This window comes from Zerene cesonia, chromosome 3, assembly GCF_012273895.1.
Source record: "Zerene cesonia ecotype Mississippi chromosome 3, Zerene_cesonia_1.1, whole genome shotgun sequence".
NCBI lineage: Eukaryota > Metazoa > Arthropoda > Insecta > Lepidoptera > Pieridae > Zerene > Zerene cesonia.
In genome coordinates, this window is record NC_052104.1 from 155,963 (window position 1) to 176,563 (window position 20,601).

The 20,601-nt window shown below is 33.6% G+C and overlaps 1 protein-coding gene across 1 annotated transcript in view; it reads right to left on the reverse strand.

The window, feature by feature from the left end:
- LOC119836101 (neuropeptide SIFamide receptor-like) overlaps window positions 1–19,436 on the reverse strand; it is a 99,129-nt gene extending 79,693 nt beyond the window's left edge. Inside the window, exon 1 of the mRNA XM_038361348.1 lies at window positions 18,728–19,436. Within this exon, the coding sequence (XP_038217276.1) occupies window positions 18,728–19,250 (523 nt within the window). The 5' untranslated portion in view covers window positions 19,251–19,436. The remainder of the gene's footprint in view (window positions 1–18,727) is intronic.
- Window positions 19,437–20,601: the final 1,165 nt, after the last annotated feature.

The following is a 20,601-nucleotide window of genomic DNA, read 5'->3' on the forward strand; positions in this document are numbered from 1 at the left end:
GAAAGTAACTCTGCCTATCTGTTTGTTACGCTTTCACGCCTAAACCACAGAACCGATTTTGACAAAATTTGGGATGAAGATAGAACTGAATTTGGGAAAGAACATTGGATACTTTTATCGCGAAAAAAGGGTAGAGAGGGTTGAAAGGGGGATGAAAGTTTGTATGAAAGTTCGTTATTGTCAAACCGATTTTGATGAAACTTGGTATGAAGATGGAGCTCAACGTGGGAAAGTCGCATGTCGCGCCATATAAGCGAATTCTACGCGGACGAAGCCGCGGGCGAAAAGCTAGATTATTATAAACGAATCGTCTTTGACACCATGTATGTTAATACACACAATATACATTTATTAAAAAGTGAAGAGTATTACTTAACACTAGCGGTCCGCCCCGGCTTCGCCCGTGGTACATATAAAGCTTATAGCTTTTTTCAATAAATGGGCTATCTAACACTGAAAGAATTTTTCAAATCGGACCAGTAGTTCATGAGATTAGGGCGTTCAAACAAACAAACAAACTCTTCAGCTTTATAATATTAGTAATTAGTATAGATATTTTAAATTGAATAAAAAACATTGTGAGTATATAAAATCCGTCCTCTTACAAAACTTTTTATAGTAACGTCAAATCCAACATTTCGGATTTTTACCTTTGTTCAATTTCTGACTCACTGATCTGAGAAATCTAGCTTTATTACAAAGGTTTCGATATATTTTTATAACACTTTACTGTTTGCACCTTGTAAAACCTCTTTGAACTAAAATAGAAGTAATCTTTTTACGTTTCTAGCAACCTTTTTAGTACTTTCTTCAGGTGGGTAGCCTACAAGACCTATAAATTATTTATCGTATAAAAATAAAAAAATAAAAAAACATTTGAGGTGAGTAATTTAAATAACGGAAAATGCGAAATGTTTCCTGCTTTATTCAATTCTCTTCTATTCCTTCAACCAACATTAAAAAGGGAGGAGGTTTTCGATTCGCCTCTCCAAATGTTAATGGGCGGTGGTAGCGCTTACCGTCAGGCGACCCACCAGCTCCATTGCCGACTTTGATATAAAAAAAATTGAGTATTCTCCATTTACAGGCGGGTTAGATTTTTATTAAAAATAATTATTTTGTACACAATCATTATGGATAATCATATCATACAATAGTGTTATGAAATAAAAGATTACTTTTTAAACATAAAAAAGACGCAAGTCGACATAAATTATAAATTTAATGAACCCTAGGACATAGACCGTCTAGAACATTCCAATCGCGGTTTTGTATTGAACATTATCAAGACGCTATAACAAGCTTTCACAAGGACAATAATTACATTCATTAATTATTCCAACCTTTTTCTAATTTTCTTTAGTTTTGTTAGTAGAATTTCATTGAAGTCTTCGATAAGCGTCGAACCTAAAAACTCTTAAACGTTACAAACGAAGTCAAGTGAACAAATCCTACTAATACTATAAATGCGAAAGTTTGTAAGGATGTGTGTGTGTGTTTGTTGCTCTTTCACGCAAAAACTACTGAACCGATTACAATGAAATTTGGTGCGTAGACAGCTGGACAACTGGAATAACATATAGGCTACTTTTTATCCCGATATTCCTACGGGATACGGGCTTGCACGGGTGAAACCGCGGAGCGCAGCTAGTAATTCACATATCCATAAAAACACTCATTTATTAGATGTCTGCAAAAGATATTTCACAAACTAAAAAACTTCGACGAACAAACATAGTTAAGTAAAAAAATATGAAATATTTAGAACTCACTTCCTGCAGAGAGCATTTGTCTAAAAACAACACACCGCAAAATTGCATTCAGTCAATAGTCGTCCGTTAAAAAATACTGCGTTTTTTCGCTCGGCTGTACTTAGGGTTGCCAACTCTTTTTTAAGTTTTTTTTTATTTTGCTTTTTTGTGCTTTATTTTATTGTGGTTATTCGGTTAAAATCTGGAATTAATGAAGACGGCTTTAATAGAACATAAGTTTAATAAATTTTACACTTCTTTATTTATTAAATGTATATTTTTTAATGGCACAATAGTTTACCAAGTAGTTTTTAAGTTAAATCATAACAAAATAATCTTTCCTTTTATAAATCTAGTATAACATTAGCATATATAAAGGGCCGATAAAATACCAATTTTTACGGTTAAATGAATCCAAATGTAATTTTCTTACAAATCAAACATATATGATGACAACCCTATCTCTGGCGGGTCTATGACCGCCGCTCGATACAGCCTTTGGCTGGGTAGTGGGTACTAGCCACTAGGTGAAGTATGCACTTCACAATTTACACTAAGGATTCATTTTGTGGCTAAATACTTATTTTATGTTCATTTTATAAGTTACTACAGCGCACTGAATGAGTATTGAATTTTATTTGGTCGTTATTTAATAATGAGTTTTTAGAATTAATTATTATTTATTCGGAGCGTAAAATATACTTTATTAATGGCAGATACCATTGTACACGTATTTTTTGTTTTAATTTATGAGCGACTAATGGTTTACCCCGATTTTTGTTACGGTTTTCTAAAGACTTTTTTAAATTGGTCCAGTAGATTTTTTCTAAAAACGTTACAAACATACAAGAAAACAAAAATACAAATTTTCGTTATAATATTAGTGACGATTAAAATTTTAAATATTGTAAGCACATACAAATAAAATAACATAATATAGGCTATCATTCTATGACATTACTCCGAACGCAGCCGTGAGTAATGACTAGTTTAAAAAAGCATCCCTACTTAATTTTCTGAGCATAAAATATATTATAGTAGACGAAAAATAGCATTTATTAATGTTATTGGGGCGTGGTTGCAGCCAGACTCAGGAATATTTATGAATGTCTGCGCTAAGGTTCCCGCCAAAATCGACGTGAGTAGCAGCACAGATAACATAATACTATAGGTAGCAGGTTAGAGCTCAGATTACTACATGCCGGAGTATATCAATAGCTTTTAAAGGATATTCTGACATTGATTGATTAAAGAACGTGACACAGATAAACGAAAATAAAAAGAATGCCTGTTTTATTTTCAAAATAACAACTTTTTATTAAACGCATTTTAATGTATTATTATTAGACATATAGGATAATTAAAAAAATAAAAATAATTTTAATAAATATAAATAATAATAAATTCGAAATCTATTTGTTTGTATGTCAGTTCGATATAGTCTACGTTCCATAGGTGATTGAACTATATCTGTACTAATGAGAAAATCAATTCACGTTTTAGTACCTATGTATTTAAATTGAAAACAAAATCTATCTATACGGTTTACAGCGTTTTCAATTTATTCGGATTTTGTTTAAACTGTCCGAAAGTTTATCGAATCTACACTGAAATAATGAGAAAACTTTACGATTTTGTTTATCAAGATACTGTACAAGTTTAGGAATTGTAGTAAAAATCTGACGTTTATCAATCAAGTAAAGTTTGATGTAAACAAGAAAATAAGATATATATGCACTATGAAACTCACTGGTTAGTATCCATTTTGCATTTGCAATTTTCCTGTAATATGCTCTATTTCCATTCCATACGACGTCATTAATTTTCACACTAACTGTACCCAACCACGCCTCTGGTACATTATGAGAATCGATACAAAAATAGATTAGCACAATCTTTAAGTGGCATATCTTTTAATAATGTTGCACAATTGGTCGTAGCTATTTAAACTTTGGAAGCACAAATCAAACACACATTACATTTTCAGTCATATTCAAAAGCAAATATAATTAGGTACAAAAGAACCGGAGGCCTATTTCCTTCTCCTAGCCCTTCTCAGTCCATTCCTTCTTTCCATTCATTAATCCTTTCCTCATCCCTTATCCCTTAAAAGCGGGCAGCGCATTCTCAGAGGTCTAAGCCTCTGCGAATGTTCATGGGCGGTGGTGATCGTTTACCATCAGGCGAACCACCGGCTCAGTTGCCCGTTGTGACATAAAAAAAAAAAAAAAAAAAAAAGAAGATTTAACGTAAGTCAAGAGATCAATTCGAATATTTTTTCCAATACAAATGTAACGAATAAAAATATTCTATATTAACAAGGAGCCAGTTTATTAATCGCCCTCAAAAGATAAGCCGAGTGAATGGACTCCAACAAATTATATACAAGTTTATCCTGGCCGCTGACAATACTAATGTGATGCTATTTTTGTCTAATTGAAACATAACTTCTTTATATAATAGGGGCCATCTGATCTGGTGGTCCGCCCTATGGTACGGGATCTTTACTGCCCATGGACATGCAAATTCGTTGAACGCTTTTAAGACTAAAAGGGATAATGTTGACGACGAAGTCATATCATCCTACTAATATTATAAATGCGAAAGTTTGTAAGGATGTGTGTGTTGGTTGTTCTTTTACGCAAAGACTACTGAACCGATTGCAATGAAATTTGGTACGTAGACAGCTGGACAACTGGAATAACATATAGGCAACTTTTTTCCGATATTCCACCGAAAACCACCGAAACCGCGGGGCCCAGCTAGTATATTATAAACCAGCAATTCGCCCCGCCTTCGCCCATGGTATATATAGCCTATGTCACTCAGGGAAGTTGCAGCTTTCTAATAGTGAAAGATTTTTTTTTAATCGGTCCAATAGTTTATGAGTTTATCCATTACAAACAAACAAAAATACAAATTCTTCCTCTTATATATTAGTGTAAACTGTAGATTATAACATTCCGTAATATCATCCATCACCCATAACCGAATGTGTTCGAACAAATTACGCAAGGCTTTGTAAGAATACCCTTTCAACTTCCACCACACAAGCCGAAGCGATCAGTCAGTAAGTAGGTGACCGAAAAAGCGAAAAACGCGATTCACCGTCCATGGAAAATAAATTAGGTTTGCCTAGATTTCGCGGGGTGAGGTTGTGCGCTAAAAACGCGTGAACATGTATTTAATAACCGGGTTTTCGCTACCAACGTTGATTTTTGTAAAAATAGCGAATTTGATGGAAAGCGTTCTATTGTGGGAGACGAGCACGCTTCGGCACGAATTGGGCCAGCTCGCACCGGGGAAGTATCACACCCCCACAGAAAACCGGCGTGAAATAGTGGCATGCCACTGTGCTTCGTACGGTGAGTGGGGGAGCCGAAGGCCTATTTCCTTTTCCTCACCCGTCCCAGTCCATTCCTTCTTTCCTGTCATGAATTCGTTACTTTTCCCTTACCCACTAAAAGCGGGCAGCGCATTCGCAGAGGCACTACCTCGAACCACCACCAGCTCAGTTGCCCGATATGACATAAAAAAAAATGGTAAGCGCTCTAGGATGTTTTTGATATTAGTTCGTGCGTAGATACATGTGTGTGCATAATTGTAATTAGAAAGTTTCAACTCCACATTGAAAAATTTGAGGCTTTTGATGGTAATTGATACATTTATTTATTTATAATTACAAAACTTTCTGTTTCTTTTTGCTATATATATTCTAACACATATAGGTATAAACAGAAAAGGTTATGTCAGTCTTCAGGCGTCATAATTTTTCAATAGTGTGGCGTAAAATGCATAGGTTATGGTATATTATTATTAGATAGATAATTCTTAAAAAGTCTTACATCACATTTCGTTAGAAATTAATGATGATCATATTTCAAATAGTTGTCTTTGTTTATTTCGGGCAAATAATAAGCAAAAGGCTAGTACAAACAGAAAGAAAGATGGTAGAGTCGATTAAAACGCAGTTCCAAATTGCCTTTGAAAACTTTAATGTGGTGACAATCCGACAGAGAAGAATAAATCGTATTTAAATTTATTAAGTTTCTAAAAAAGTAATCCTACTTATATTATAAATGCGTATGTGTTTGTTGCTCTTTCACGCAAAAACTACTCAACCAATTGCAATGAAATTTGGTACGTAGACAGCTTGACAACTGGAATAACATATAGAGAACTTTTTATCCCGATATTCCTACGGGATACGGACCTAACGCGAGTGAAACCGCGGGGCGCGGTAAGTTTCTAAAAAACTAATATTAGATAACTGCTATTGACACAATAATAATAGAAAAGGTCCAAAATGTATCCTTCATATGTTCATACAAGACGGATATTGATAAAAGGATCCTCCTATATTCTACTCCATTGGATTTCTATTGGCATACAGTTAATCTTAAAGGGAATATATAAAGAACTATTACGGATATACCTACCATTATGTTATTCTGTATATAAATTTATATTTTTAGTCTCCCCTTTCACAGCACATTGATGGTTCTTTTGAATTCTTCTTAACCCACGCAGAACTAGAACTGGACATTACAAGAACAATCCTATATCCATGTGTGTACATATATTTGTGCTTATGCTTTCCTTAAGTTATGTTACTGGAGTGTATATACTATATTAATATAAGTAGATAGTTATGTAGTAGTACAGAAATGTAAAAATTAGTAATATGGATCAGACAGAGTTTGATTATTGAATAATCAAAAGCCTATTTTGATAAAAGACATGTTGTTTATGGAATTACGGGTATTAACGTATATTAATAACTAACAATAATAATACCTGCGCCACGCGGTTTCACCCGCGGACGAATCTAAGGGCAAAAGCAAGTATTTATACAACTTATTCTAATGAATAAGCTAATTAGTTTTAAAATTTCATTAAAATCTCTTCAGCAGTTTTTACGTGATAGAGTTCCAAACATCCATCTATCCATATTAACAATGTTTCATGTTTATAATATAGGTAGGTAAATATTGAGCACATCTCATGAAAATTAAATCTATTTGACGTTTTTTATGTCGCAAAGAAAACCGTTGAGTATGAAATTTAATACTTCTATTTATTACTTGTGAACGAAGCCGTATGCTCCACTTAGTGTACAATAAGCTATACTCATTAAATGATATAAAATCGTTAATAATATATTAAGTACAAACACTGACATAATTCGCAAATCGTAAAAGACACCCAATAATCACGTGAGTGGTCGTCAAACCACACTTAAGGTAAACGCCCCAATATGGGGATTTGGGACACAGGGACGATCCATATCAGAAATAATAGAGGGGCTGTTAAACGAGACCCTTATCGACGATCTAGTTCATTGGTAATTATTTTGCAAGCTTTCGTAATGGGGCGCGAACTGTATTGATATTTTGTTATTTGGGTTAAATAGGCAATCTATGAATCTATTTGAATTAGTGTTACCTATGAAAATAATGGAGCTGTGTTAGTGTGATATAGAACTAGCTGCGTCCCGCGGTTTCACCCGCGTAAGTCCGTATCTCGTAGGAATATCGGAATTAAAAGTTGCCTATATGTTATTCCAGCTGTCCAGCTGTCTACGTACCAAATTTCATTGCAATCGGTTAATTAGTTACGCACACACATCCTTACAAACTTTCGCATTTATGATATTAGTAGGATTAGTACGATTAGGATAGGATTAGGATTTGAATGTCGTACTTTGTTCTCTGCGAATCGATGGACAAATTATCTATCTATCAATGTGGTGAAGTTAACAATGAAATGCTTCAATACAACACCCAATAGATGTAAGTTTTACAAAGACCTACCCAAAAAGTAAGACGTTATATATACATTATACAGCAGTAATAAAAAAGGGTAGATAACAAAGCAGTGTTTTTTGTAAAGATTTTAATCAAGTGGTTATCTGAAACTGTGTCACAGGGCAATGAGATTGTCTTCTATTTGAATAATTACTTGGTCCTTTTTATCGGCAGGAAATTTTGAGAGTAACTAAGGCACTATTTGTAGATGTATTTATGAAGCCTGACGGAGTGTCATTTTGTGTGTATTTGAGTTTGTATGTATATTTATTTCGTCCGAATTGTAGGCAATTATAGGAACTGTATGAAAAGCCTACCGAGCTGTTGCTAGATTTGTCAAAAGTTTGTTAAAAATCAAAAGTTTATACAAACACTAGCTGCGCCCCGCGGTTTCACCCGCGTAAGTCCGTATCCCGTAGGAATATCGACATAAAAAGTTGCCTATATGTTATTCCAGTTGTTCAGCTATCTACGTACCAAATCCCATTGCAATCGGTTTAGTAGTTTTTGCGTGAAAGAGCAACAAACTCACAAACATCCTTACAAACTTTCGCATTTATACGAGTAATATTAGTAGGATATAGTAGGATTAGCAGGAAGTAGGATAAAAAAATAGAAAAACACAAAATATCGGCAAACTAATAATATATAATGGATAAATAAATCAACCTATTTTCAGGTAGGTGAAGAGGTTTTAGTTATTTATAAGATCTTATTCTTTGAGTAAGTACAGCAAATTGTATGTAATGCTCTAACCTACACTCCACGTGTCGAAAAACAATACGTTTTTCTCAGCTCACCGAAATCATGCTTTGCCTCTTTCTAATTCGACTAATGTAAGCGAGATAGCACTCCCCTAATGTCTTCTCATATTGGCCAATCTGGATAAATCCCTCGCCTAATGTTACCCTAGTACTGAATTAATTATATCATATTTTATGTAAGCAGACATGCCCTACGCATTCTAAGGTGCTTATTATTTTTTGCTTAGTTATCTTAAGCATTCTCGTTGAATATTTATTTGATTTATACATTTTAGTACGTATTTGCACGGTTTTCTTACTTGCGACGTATGTTCATATGAAATTCGTATGAGAATACTGTACTAATCTCAAGTACTGGTAGTTTGTTTTATAAGTACAATTAGTACAATTAAACAGATAAATATTAATGTTTTATTATTAAATAAATAACGAAGAAGTGATATCATATTTATATTATACAAATGTGCAAGAATCCCTAACAGCATTATGATTTATGAATGCGATTTTAATTGTATATATATGTTTGTCTATTTGTGTGTCTTATCTTTACGCCTAAATCACTGAACCGATTTGAAGCCAATTTGGTACAGCTTCCAGTTCATCCAGTTTGAGATCCGAGAAAAGACAAAGTTTAATTTTCATCCTGGAAATCCCATAACGTCAGGATCTATGTAGGGATAACCTTAGATTTGTCTTCTTCCTCACATCTTTTCTTTACTACGCGGGTGACGCCAAGGGCGAAAGGCTAGTAGATTATAAATAGTATATGTTTATTTTAATCTCTTAATCAGCAATTTTCCTACTAAAAACAAAACTTTTATATCACAGCGTTTATACTAGATTATAGATAGGACCATCAAACACACCTCAGCCGACCATGTTTAGTAAAACATTTTGAAAATAACATACATTTGATATGTTCCACTAAAACACCATTAGCGATACATTTACCAAACATGTCCCTTCTTAGGTTACGTGTCAATGACCTAAACATGCGTAAAAAGAGGTATAAATAATCTATTTTGTCTATGATAAGGTTAAAAGTCACTTTTAACAGGCTATCGAATGTCATATAGATTTTCTCGGTCGTCTTTTAAATATACACAAGAGTTTACCATAAAAAAGGTATATAAACACGCTTTAGTGCTAGAATCAACTACATTGTCTCACTTGCTCTTATACAGAGAATACCTGTCGACTTTATTTAACGCTGGCATCTTAATCAGAATAATAAAAAGATACATGCAATGATTATATTGTCAATAATCATACAAAGAAAACTTAATTGTCTAAATCTGAATACAAACGTACAGGAGAAACATGTTAAATATTACAAAATTTTATACGAATATGAAAGTTTTTGGATCGAATTAGAAGCACCATTTAGTACTGTTATGTATGTCACTATAATACGTTTCAAGTGTTCTTTTGTTGTAAAATTAAAGTAAGTTAATTAAAAATGCGATTTATTTAATATATTGTTTACAACGAAGCTAAGGATATAAAAAAAACAAAAGTCAGTCAATTTATATCTTCTTGATCAAAGTACTTTCAATTAAAAATGAAATGGCTTCGTGTCCGGTGCGTTTAATGTTTTATTTCGCCAAATTCAGTAATGTGGAAGACTTTTGTAATTAAAGTTATTACATTTTGTGTATGCTCGTCGCAGAGTATTAAATAATTGATTTAGATAAAAATGGAGAGAGAAAAGTATTTTTCTATGCTAAAGCGGTCAACTGAATTGGTGGTTCGCCTGATGGTAAGCGATCACTACCGGCCATGAACATTTGCAAAAGCACCACCTGTACCAGCTGTAAATGCGTTGCTGCGTTTTTAGGTGTAAAGAGTTGATGAAGGGGATAAAGGAATGGACTAGGAAGGGTGTGAAAAAGAAACAGGCCTATGGCTCCCTCACTCATGAACGAAACGCAAGCTACCATTTCACGCCAATCTTCTGTGGGTGTGGTACTTTCCCCGTTGCGAGCTGGCTCAAGTCTGAACTCTGAAGCGTGTTCGTCTCCTACATTCAAACGAAATTTTAAACGCTATAAACGTTTGAAAAAACACAGTAATTTTATAATTACCGACGACCTCTAAGTTTATATACATAAAGTAAGTGCGCATCGTTTATATAATGCCTGCCTTTGAGAAATATTAGATTTGATTCTTGACTTATATGACATATTTCCAAATGATAATGATTATTCAAAAAAAGAAACAGCACAATTAATTCAGCCTATACACCTATAAAAAGGCTCTATTATGACGTCCATATATCTTGTTTGTGAAACAAACCAATTTGCGAGAGATACTCGAAGTTCATAGTGGCAGGGATTTGTACAGTATTACCTTACTGCGGTCGAGTTTCAAAGACGTGTTTCTTTTATCCCAGATGTTTGCACAGGGACGTAGCGTGGGAGAATTTTGGGGCCCTACAAATATGATAAAGAAAAATATACATTTATTTTGCGAAGCAGTATGACAGAAGACAATACTTAATGTAATCTATAAGAATTTGTAGAGACAATGCAGATTTAATTTCCTTTCTTACTATATTTGCTTAATATAATGAATATACGAGATTTCAGACAGAAAGAAACAATAAGTTACAACTATCAGTATATTTTTTGTAACTGTGATCATAGTTTGATAACTACATCTGTTGATACAGATCCTAAGGTAAGCGTGCTAACCACTGAACCAAAAAGTAGTTGATAAATATGTTCAATTCATGTAACGTTGGTCCTAAAACATGGCCCCACGCGATTCCCAACCAGGTCTCGTCGCCCCTTCACTTTCACGAAACAGAGTTGGGGTATAGTTGGTAAGATTCCCACACTACCCACGGCTCCTTCCCCAGGTGCGGTGGGTATCCATGTAAGGTTTCCCACTCAAAAAGGGCCCCACGCGAAGCTGTTATTCCACAAGATTAAGCTAATATAAACGTCATTATTTGTCTCTGCGGCAGTCTGTCTGTTTATTCCCGCCCTTTAATATTTATGAGGCGGGGTGCAGCACTTTTTACAGCATTTTTAAGACATTTTTATTTGTATTTTAGTAAATATTGCGCTTCTAACGGCCACATGATCATCTCTTCGCATAAAACTTTATTTTCTTTTTATTAATTCAATCAACGAGCAACGGATTTATGAATTTGAATTGTATGGAATGTTTATATTCAATGAATACTTTTGTAATAATACACGTCTACTATTGAAAATGTTGACAGAATAATAATGACTCGAATAGTTGGAGAATAATATCATTGTTATACGATATATTCTATTATACTAGGTATTCAAAATAACTACAACTGCATTAGTAATGTTATGTTTAATAACAGGCGAGATTTTAAAAATTCGGATCACTGGTACCCCCTGTGGACAAGCACCAGCTTCTTTCCTTAAATAAGTACAACATACCTTTAAATAAAATACTTTGGATTTCATAGATTTATTGATATAAAAGATATTGTGTGTGTGCGTGTGTGTGTGTGTGTATGTGTTGCTAAGTTAGATCAATAGTGAAAAAATATCTCTTTTATAAAAATAAAGCTATCTCGCTGTTCCTTAGCACACTCTCAATACCAAGACTGCAGCCAAGACATGTCAAAGTCAGAACTCCGAACATCGCGCTTGTCGTCTTGCGACTCAATTTGTCTAACAACTGAGATAGTTTACAAAGTGATTATACCGTGCGGTCTCCGTTTATCCATAGCGGGTAATTAAACTTTGGAATTGTGTCACGGATTCAATGCGGCAAAGTGTTTAATGCAAGCCACCGTGAAACGTTTGCCTTGATCATCTTGTGAACATCTTTTGGGATATTGTACGTCGCTGACTGAGGCTGGCGTTAAGGAGAGGTACCGTTTTACATTGTATTATGCGTGTTACGACAGGCAGCTTAGCTGGTCGCCAGATGGTAAGCGACCTCCGCCGCTTATGTACATTTGCATAGCTAATAGTTTTCGCGTTTAAAGCGAGTTGGTTTGTCAAAACGTGCTCAACTACCATATAAATATGCTTTAGTGTTACTTTTTTAAGAAGGTTGGAAAGTCACAGGTTATTAACTATCAATTAATTAGATAGACACCTCGGACTGTCTGGTTTCCAAGAAATTGCCATTTAATTCGCTGGTGCCAATATACAAATAGGTACCAGCGGCTTAAAAACGCCTGAATGAACGAATAAATGAGTTTTAATGAATAAAACAAATTTCGCTATAGCTAGCACATCCGGAATTAATTAAGACTGTATAAAAAACTGAAACATTTATTTATTCAATTAGACACCTTATAGAAGCACTTTTGAATGTAACTAAACTAAACACGACTGTAAAATTTTATGATAGAAATGATTCCATTGTAAAAGTAGATAATTGTACACTGAAATATACAACAAAGGCAAATAATGTCTCAACTTCATGAATTTCCCTATATCAATTGAAGACACAGATTATCAAAACTTACCAATACCACAGATAACATAATACTATACTAGCCAATACTGAAATAAGATTTTCATCAAGAAGCCTCCAACTCAGAAAGTTATGTAAAATACAGCCAGGAATCCATCTTTACGTTTCATTTATCCAAATCCGTTCGGAAATTAAAACGTAACAGACAGACTTTCGCATTTATGATATTAATATTGATCAGATAAACGTAATACTAGTTAATCATTTCTGGGTCAATGAACCTTAACTGTTATGATACGAAGTTTAAACAAATTTTGTAAATATTTCCATAAGACTGAACTATATTTACCGTATATAAAGTAAACACTAATATTTCCAAGTGTTTGTTACTAAATTACTTCTAAACGGAAGCAATTTAGTATATTATTTTATACGTTCTTGGAAGGACTATAAAGTTAATAACGATTTTATCAAAACAAACATAATATCGCTATTTAGTTGGATAAATATGTTTTTCTTTTTATGCTCGAGCGGGCAACAGAGCTGGTGGTTCGCTTGATGGTTAGCGATCACCATCGCCCAAGAACAATCGCAGAGGTAGTATCTCAGCGAATGCACTGCCGGCTTTTAAAGAGAAAGGGATAAGGAAAGGATTGACTACTGGACAGAAGGAATTGTCTGGAATGGGTGAAGAATAGGAAACGTGCCTACAGCTCCCCCACTCATGGAGAGAAACACAGTAACATGCTGTTATATCGCGCCGGTTTTCTGTGGGGTTGTGGTACTTCCCTGGCGCGGGCTGGCCCAATTCGTACCGAAGCATGCTCGACTTCCCATCAGAAGGTTACCAATTGAATAAGTTACAACAAACAAATAAAACCCGACTATGAATCTCTCGAGAAAAAAATCAATGCATTTATTACTTATAGATTCTAGTGTTGTATTGAATTTAAGGTGACTATACGTCACTTTGGACAAATTTAACAGAAATTCGAGGGAAACCCAAAAACTCCGATAGAAATTATAGTGCCTGAGTTATATACGCTATATTTTCTTTATTTATTCACGTTTTTCATACGGTTCAAACGCCCGTAGCGACAACGACAAGCGGCGACAGACTCAATTATACAAAGCAAAAGATATATCAAACAAGTACATTATTTATACTTCCATCAAATCACAATCGCGCATTATTACATACATTAAAACGTTCGTTTTATGTTTTGTGGATCAGACAATAAAGAGGCTTATCAGAGCAACGACGTTCGCGCTATATTTATTATCTTCAGCCCGTGGAGGCGAAGTTTACAATAAAACAAACGTAAATTACACAGTGCTGTTGACAGAGCGGCCCTTAAATCATTTCACCATTACTAATACTAATTGCTCGCTTAATTTAGGTGTTAAGAGATGTGGCGTTAACGGCGCGGTTTCTTTGCGCTTTTTACACCACGACTCTACTACTCTTGTTATTGAATACTTGGGAATACAAGAACTGTTTTAAACAAATATTTGTTCAATTAGATAATACAGTCGTCTAATTATTGCCGACGAGAAAAAAATCATTCACCACATAGATAGTTGGAAATGTGTTGCTATCATTATTCAACTTAGATTACATAAGTAGTTGATTTAATATGCTTTATGGCATTTTAATTATTTACGCATGCAAAATATTAAGCAACGTCTGAAATAAACGAACTATTTATCAGCGTACATTGAATATCCTATGGGATAACACACTCGAACATTAGTAAATCACACACACTCACATTGTCATAGACAAATGTCGTCAGCCGCGTGACGATAACGCGCCCTAACATTTGCGTTGCAAAAGACCAACGACCTTTAAAAATGGATGCGTGAAAATTGAGCTTTATTCCTAAAGCGACGAGGAAAGGTGTTTCCTTTGTAGCTTCATTTCGTTATTTCTTCTTAATTGAGTTAGCAACTTCCACTCTGAGGTTCTTTGTAAAGGAAATGCCCAGTAAAAGGACTCCGCTTTGCAGGGAATTTAATGTTTATTTTACAACACTTGTATAAAAATTGTTATTGTGAGTAACTATCGATATTGATTGCCGATTATAGTGATGAATGAAGCACCTAAAAGGTTACTTGAATGATGTTATTACAGGAATTGGTTTCTCTTATATTACGCTGGATTTATTTGCATTTCAGTAGTTGTAAACTAAGCTTTTGAAACTATTTAACTTGGTGAATATAAGACTATCAATTAGAGGTAGGTCTACAAAAAATGCTTATAGGTCTTCAAAAAAAAGAATCTATAAATCTAATGAAGAAAGGCCAAAAATAGGCTAAGGCAATTTGTGTTATAGTAAAATATATCGTCATCTCCTAACAATTTTTATTTGGAAGACACTCAGACTTTACTAAGGTGTTATGTTTTTCTGTAAATAATATCAGTCGGTTTGTTTTGACAGGATTTATAATCATTATTTATATGTTGTGTATATTTCTTTATTTCTTTACTCTTTACGTCATCACTTCAACAAGTTGTATGTGAAACAATATGGCGTCTTGGTAAAACTCAGGTGGTTGAATTGATTTCAATATTATTAAAGATATCCGAGATAAAAACTATGTTACGTCCTTTCGCGGGTCTCAAACTATCTCTGTATCAAAATTTTACACAAATCTTGAATTTTATAAAAATTTAATGCTTTAAACTTAAACTGAAAAATGTATTTATTCATATTCAATTAAACATCTTTTAGAAACACGTGAATTGTCATAAAATAATGTTACCATTTACCAACCGTTCGGAAAATAGTATATACAGAGAAGAGCTAAGGTTTTATTAACTCGTGTCAATTTTACATAATATTCATTGTTGTAATAATGAAGTCCAAGAGATGTTCTGTTGATCTATCTATCTATGATATATATCTATCTGTATTTTTCTATAGTTAGTAATACATTAGAGAATTCAAGGATAAGATATAATATTTAAATTATAACGCTAAGGAGTTGTTATGCCAGTTGTTATTTATGATTTTGTCCGGGTTTATTTTTAGGCTTTCACCCCAGATTAGCCGGGAGGAAAGGAAAAATAACGCCGATTTTGTTCCCTTTTTATGTAACTTTTGAGGCGTGATAGAATTTTTAATATTAGGTATGAGTCTGTGAAATTTGGCATACAGTTAGCCACTATGATTATAGCTGCTAAGAAAGGGGTTTTTTAAATTTTACACCAAAGGGGATAAAATAGAGGATGACAGTTTGTTCCATAAACCATCATGACCACGCGAGCGAAGCTAACAGCTAGTCAAAAATGTAAAAACTCAAACACAACTCCACGTAAACGTGCGAGACATGGAATTCAATTATAACTTTAGTTACAATAGAAAGGGTTATTTTTGGTTATAGATTGTTAGATATTTCAGTCTTAATTAAATAGATTTTAGATAAACATTTCAACTATAACAACTTCATTATTATATTGAGTATCAATTATCTTTGTTCGTATAATAAAGAATGTTTTTAAGTAACTGCCAAACTAAAAAAAGCTGTTCTTCGAACGTTTCATTTATTGCTATCTTATGTCACATTTTATCATTTTATTTTATGGGGGACAACTTAACTGGTATTTCGCCTGATGGTGATCACCACAGCCCAAGAACAGCAGAAGTGGAGCCGCTGCAAATGCGCAAATAAAGGAATGGACTGAGAAGCGTGAGGAAAAGCCTTCGGATCCCCCTCATCGAACACAGCAGCATGCTACTATTTCACTCTGATCCTTTGTGGGGTGTTCTACCTTCACCGGCTTCAGCTGGCGCAATTTATACCGAAGCGTACTCGTCTCCCATTAATTTTTAATTGAGTACCTATTTCAATTGTATTTTGGTTGCTCATATTATAATGAGTATGCATTTGTTAGAGTAATGCGCACAAAAACCGACCGTTATCAAACCACCCGCATAAATTCTTAAATCCAAATGTCGGCATAATTTATGCATTAAAGATATCTTATGATTTTCACTTCAAAATAAAAGAAACTTTCAATTTATGTTAATAAGCGTGCAATGGGTGATTCTCAAAAACGATGAACTCATTGTATATTCGTGGCGGTTTGTGAGGTCGACGTCTTTTCCGTTATTTTCTTTTAGTCATTCTTTTACAGAAATTAGATTGTATACCTACGTCTTATTAAGGTATAAATATTAGATGGAATGTACGCCAAAATAGGTCGTGTCGAACTAATTGTTTTTTAACCTTTGCTGTGTTAGAAGCTTCGGTTCGTGGATTTGACTATGATTATTTGATACAAGTTAGTCGCAGAATTTAGCTAAGCATAGAATAGCACCCAGATGTGTGCAGCCGTTCCGGAGTAATTAAGCTGCAAACATCCCCCCAGATGAAAAATATAATTAAAGATTTTCGACCATTCAACTTATGATTTTACATTGAATTATTCAATAATTTTATATCTGAGGTAAATTTAGTTATGTAAAATGGAATTAACGTATAAAGAATTAAGATACCTATTCGTAGGTGTGGTATAACATTCAATATTTGTTCAATTATTCGATTTTGCTAAGAAGTGCATTATTTATACGCCACATCTATTGTGTAAGTCATATACATCTGTTGAAGTTTATTTTATAGGCAGATGTATAGAACATTCATAACTTATTAATTATATACCCGAAAGCTACTGAGACAGTAAGAATGTATGCATGTTACTCTATCATGCGAAAACCACTGGACGGATTTCGTGTATACTTGGAAGTGATAATGTATGTAAGAGTATCAAATATTAGAGAGAAAAAATGCAAAGAGTCGTAAACATTATGTACTTTATCAAGATACCATTTTATTATATGCCATTTGGCCCTTTGCCCCTATAACATTTTTGTAAATAAATCGGATCCGAGACTATCAATACTAGCTTAAACGAGTAGTGAAGAGATTACCTTATATAACCATATATAGCATTTACTATCTTTATAAGAATATTAAGATATATATACCGTGATAGGCCTGTGTCCTCGCAGTGGGTAGAAAAATATGCTAATACTAATAATTAAAAACATCCATTAGTTTCCAGATGAATATTCACTGCAACTTCTGTAGTGTTTTTAAAAATGCATTCTATACTAAAAAAGTGACATAATAATTATTTTTCAATACTTATGCCAAAGCAACGCAGGCGAAGTCCGACCGTTAGCTTAAAGAAACATACATAAAGAAGATTTATTAATTGAGGTATATATAATATAATCAGCACTCAATACAGTTGGATAAAACCACAGCAACAATGAATGGATTCCTAAAATAAATTCATTTCTCTTGAAAACTTTGCTCTCAACGTTTTCCTTTCAAGGGGAATCCACTCCAATTATAAATACAAAAGTTTCAAACGCTATACCTTAATGAAAGTGGGATAAAATTTAATACAACTTAATGGAAACGTTAAACATTGCTTTAAATATAATTATAATATTTCAACACCCGTTTATTTTTATTTGAACTTAAAATATTCGATTCTTCTTTTAATTATATTTAATAATATGCCATCATATATATTTCATCTGTGTTATTCTTAATATAATAGTCTCATACTATTTATTACAATTTTAATTAATTCATTACACACGTTGAAGAATAAATTCAAGAAGACTTGATAAATACTATATCTATCTTGAACAGGAATCTCCAAAACCGGAGATTTCCTTTTAAACATAATTTATTCAAACGTACGAAATGCTCAGCTTTTTCAAATTTTAAAGAATTATCACGTAAAATTAAACATTTTTCGTCATTGAGTGTTCAAAAACAAAGCAATTTTCAAACATTTTTAATGAACCTAAAAAAAAAGGTTTTTTTAATCTACATACCATTTATACATGGGCAATGGAACAAATGTATTGTTAAAAGATAATTTTATTAAAAAAAGTACATTCCAACACATAATGGTCCCCGTTAAATAAATATGAGCAGTATAAAATAAATAGATCTAAGTACTCACGAACAAATATGTTAGACATCAGCGTCGCAGGCAAGCAGAAAACAATCACCAGTATATCAGCCACAGCCAAGTTCACGATGAAAAAATTTGTTACAGTTCGCATCCTCGGAGAGCGATACACCACCGCGATCACGAAAAAATTCCCCACCAGACCCACGATAAAAACTAGCAAATAGGCCACACAGTACACCGCAGTCATTGCACTGTTATGTCTGTATATAAATTCATCATCGATCACACCGAAATCAGACCTATTCATCGTTATATTCATCCTATCCTGGCCCAACGGACCATCCATGTGAGTGGATAGAGGTTCCATATCAGGGAGCATAGCATTTTCAGGCACGAATTTTGTATTTAACACCTCCATTATGGAATTCGATAATGCATCCACTACGTGGTTCCTGGAATGCTCCCGCGAATGATTTCTGTGCCTGAAGTGATGCCTCTCTGGATGTTGAGTTGATAAATTGTAGAAGTCCATCAGGTCCGAAAAGTCCGTTGGTACTCTTAAAGGTGCCATTTTTTTTAACACTAGATCATTACGTGTCAAACTTTGAATTATACAAATTCACATTAAATAAACTTATAGTCATAGCGTAATGAATGATGAAATTATTATTCGAAATAATATCGAGTTTACAAAAGTAGTAAAAGTTCCGAAGTCGTAGCGTGGTCTACGGTTTCGTAGCAGATCGCGCGTATCTTGTATGGCGGTCGCGCGCCGTCTGCTCGTAGACACGCTACGGTGTAGGCCCGCGCTTCCGACGCATGTGCATGTTGAAGCCTACTCACACACTTAACTCTGCACTTAAATGGTTTTTATTGTTATAACCTGAAGATACACATTCGTGTATCTCTCTCGTTAATGTAAATGGTTTACGAATTGGGAAGGCCGAGTGGTATGCATCCCGGAAAAGGTTAGCATTTCATGCATTTTAATAGGAGTGATGCTTAATCAAATTAAACTTAATTCTATTTTCATTTTAGTGAATATTTAATATCATTTAGAAGGATAAATACTTTGTGATTATATTTTTCATATCACTTATAAAAATTGAATGATTTTGAGAAGATGCCAATGAGATATAAATTGTAAAATGATTATCTAATTTTTAAATAAATTAATATAATATTAAACTAAAATTCTATTACACATTTAAATTAAACAAACCCTAATTATCATCAAGGCCACCCTTTTAAATATTGTAAATATAAAAACTTAATTTTATAAGACTTACAAAACTTTCAAACAAACACCCCAACATTTCCCAGAGTTTAAAAACATCAAACAAAACATATAAAATTCATTTATAGTGAAGTATAAAAACTCCACGGCTATGAAACTTTCTAATTTGTTAATGGCTAAGGGCGAAAATATAAGAAAAACGAAGGAAAACAACACTCAACTTAATTATCGTAAACATTAAAACGAAGAAGAGGAACCAATCTTATGATTTATGACTGGTTTTATTACCAAGTAGATACATTTATATTGAAAGTACTACCTTTGCGCCCGAAATCCTGATTTATACACTCGTACTAGCTGACCCGGCGAACTTCTTTTCATTTTGTATCAAGATAAAACCTAACCGGGATTTGTTGGAAACCAAATATCGCAAAATACAAAGCATTATTTAATTCGATTAAATTATTGCCTAGTTTAAGACAAACATCGTCACGTATGAAGTAACAACGATACGTAACTAAAGTTTTCTAATACAGAAACAATAATGACTATACATAATATATAACGAGTAATAAACATCCCTACATACATATAAACATTGACATAAATGCATACGGCCAAAAACGTAGACTATGTTGTGAATAACTACTGTAATTAACATTTATTTAATCTATTAGACACCTTA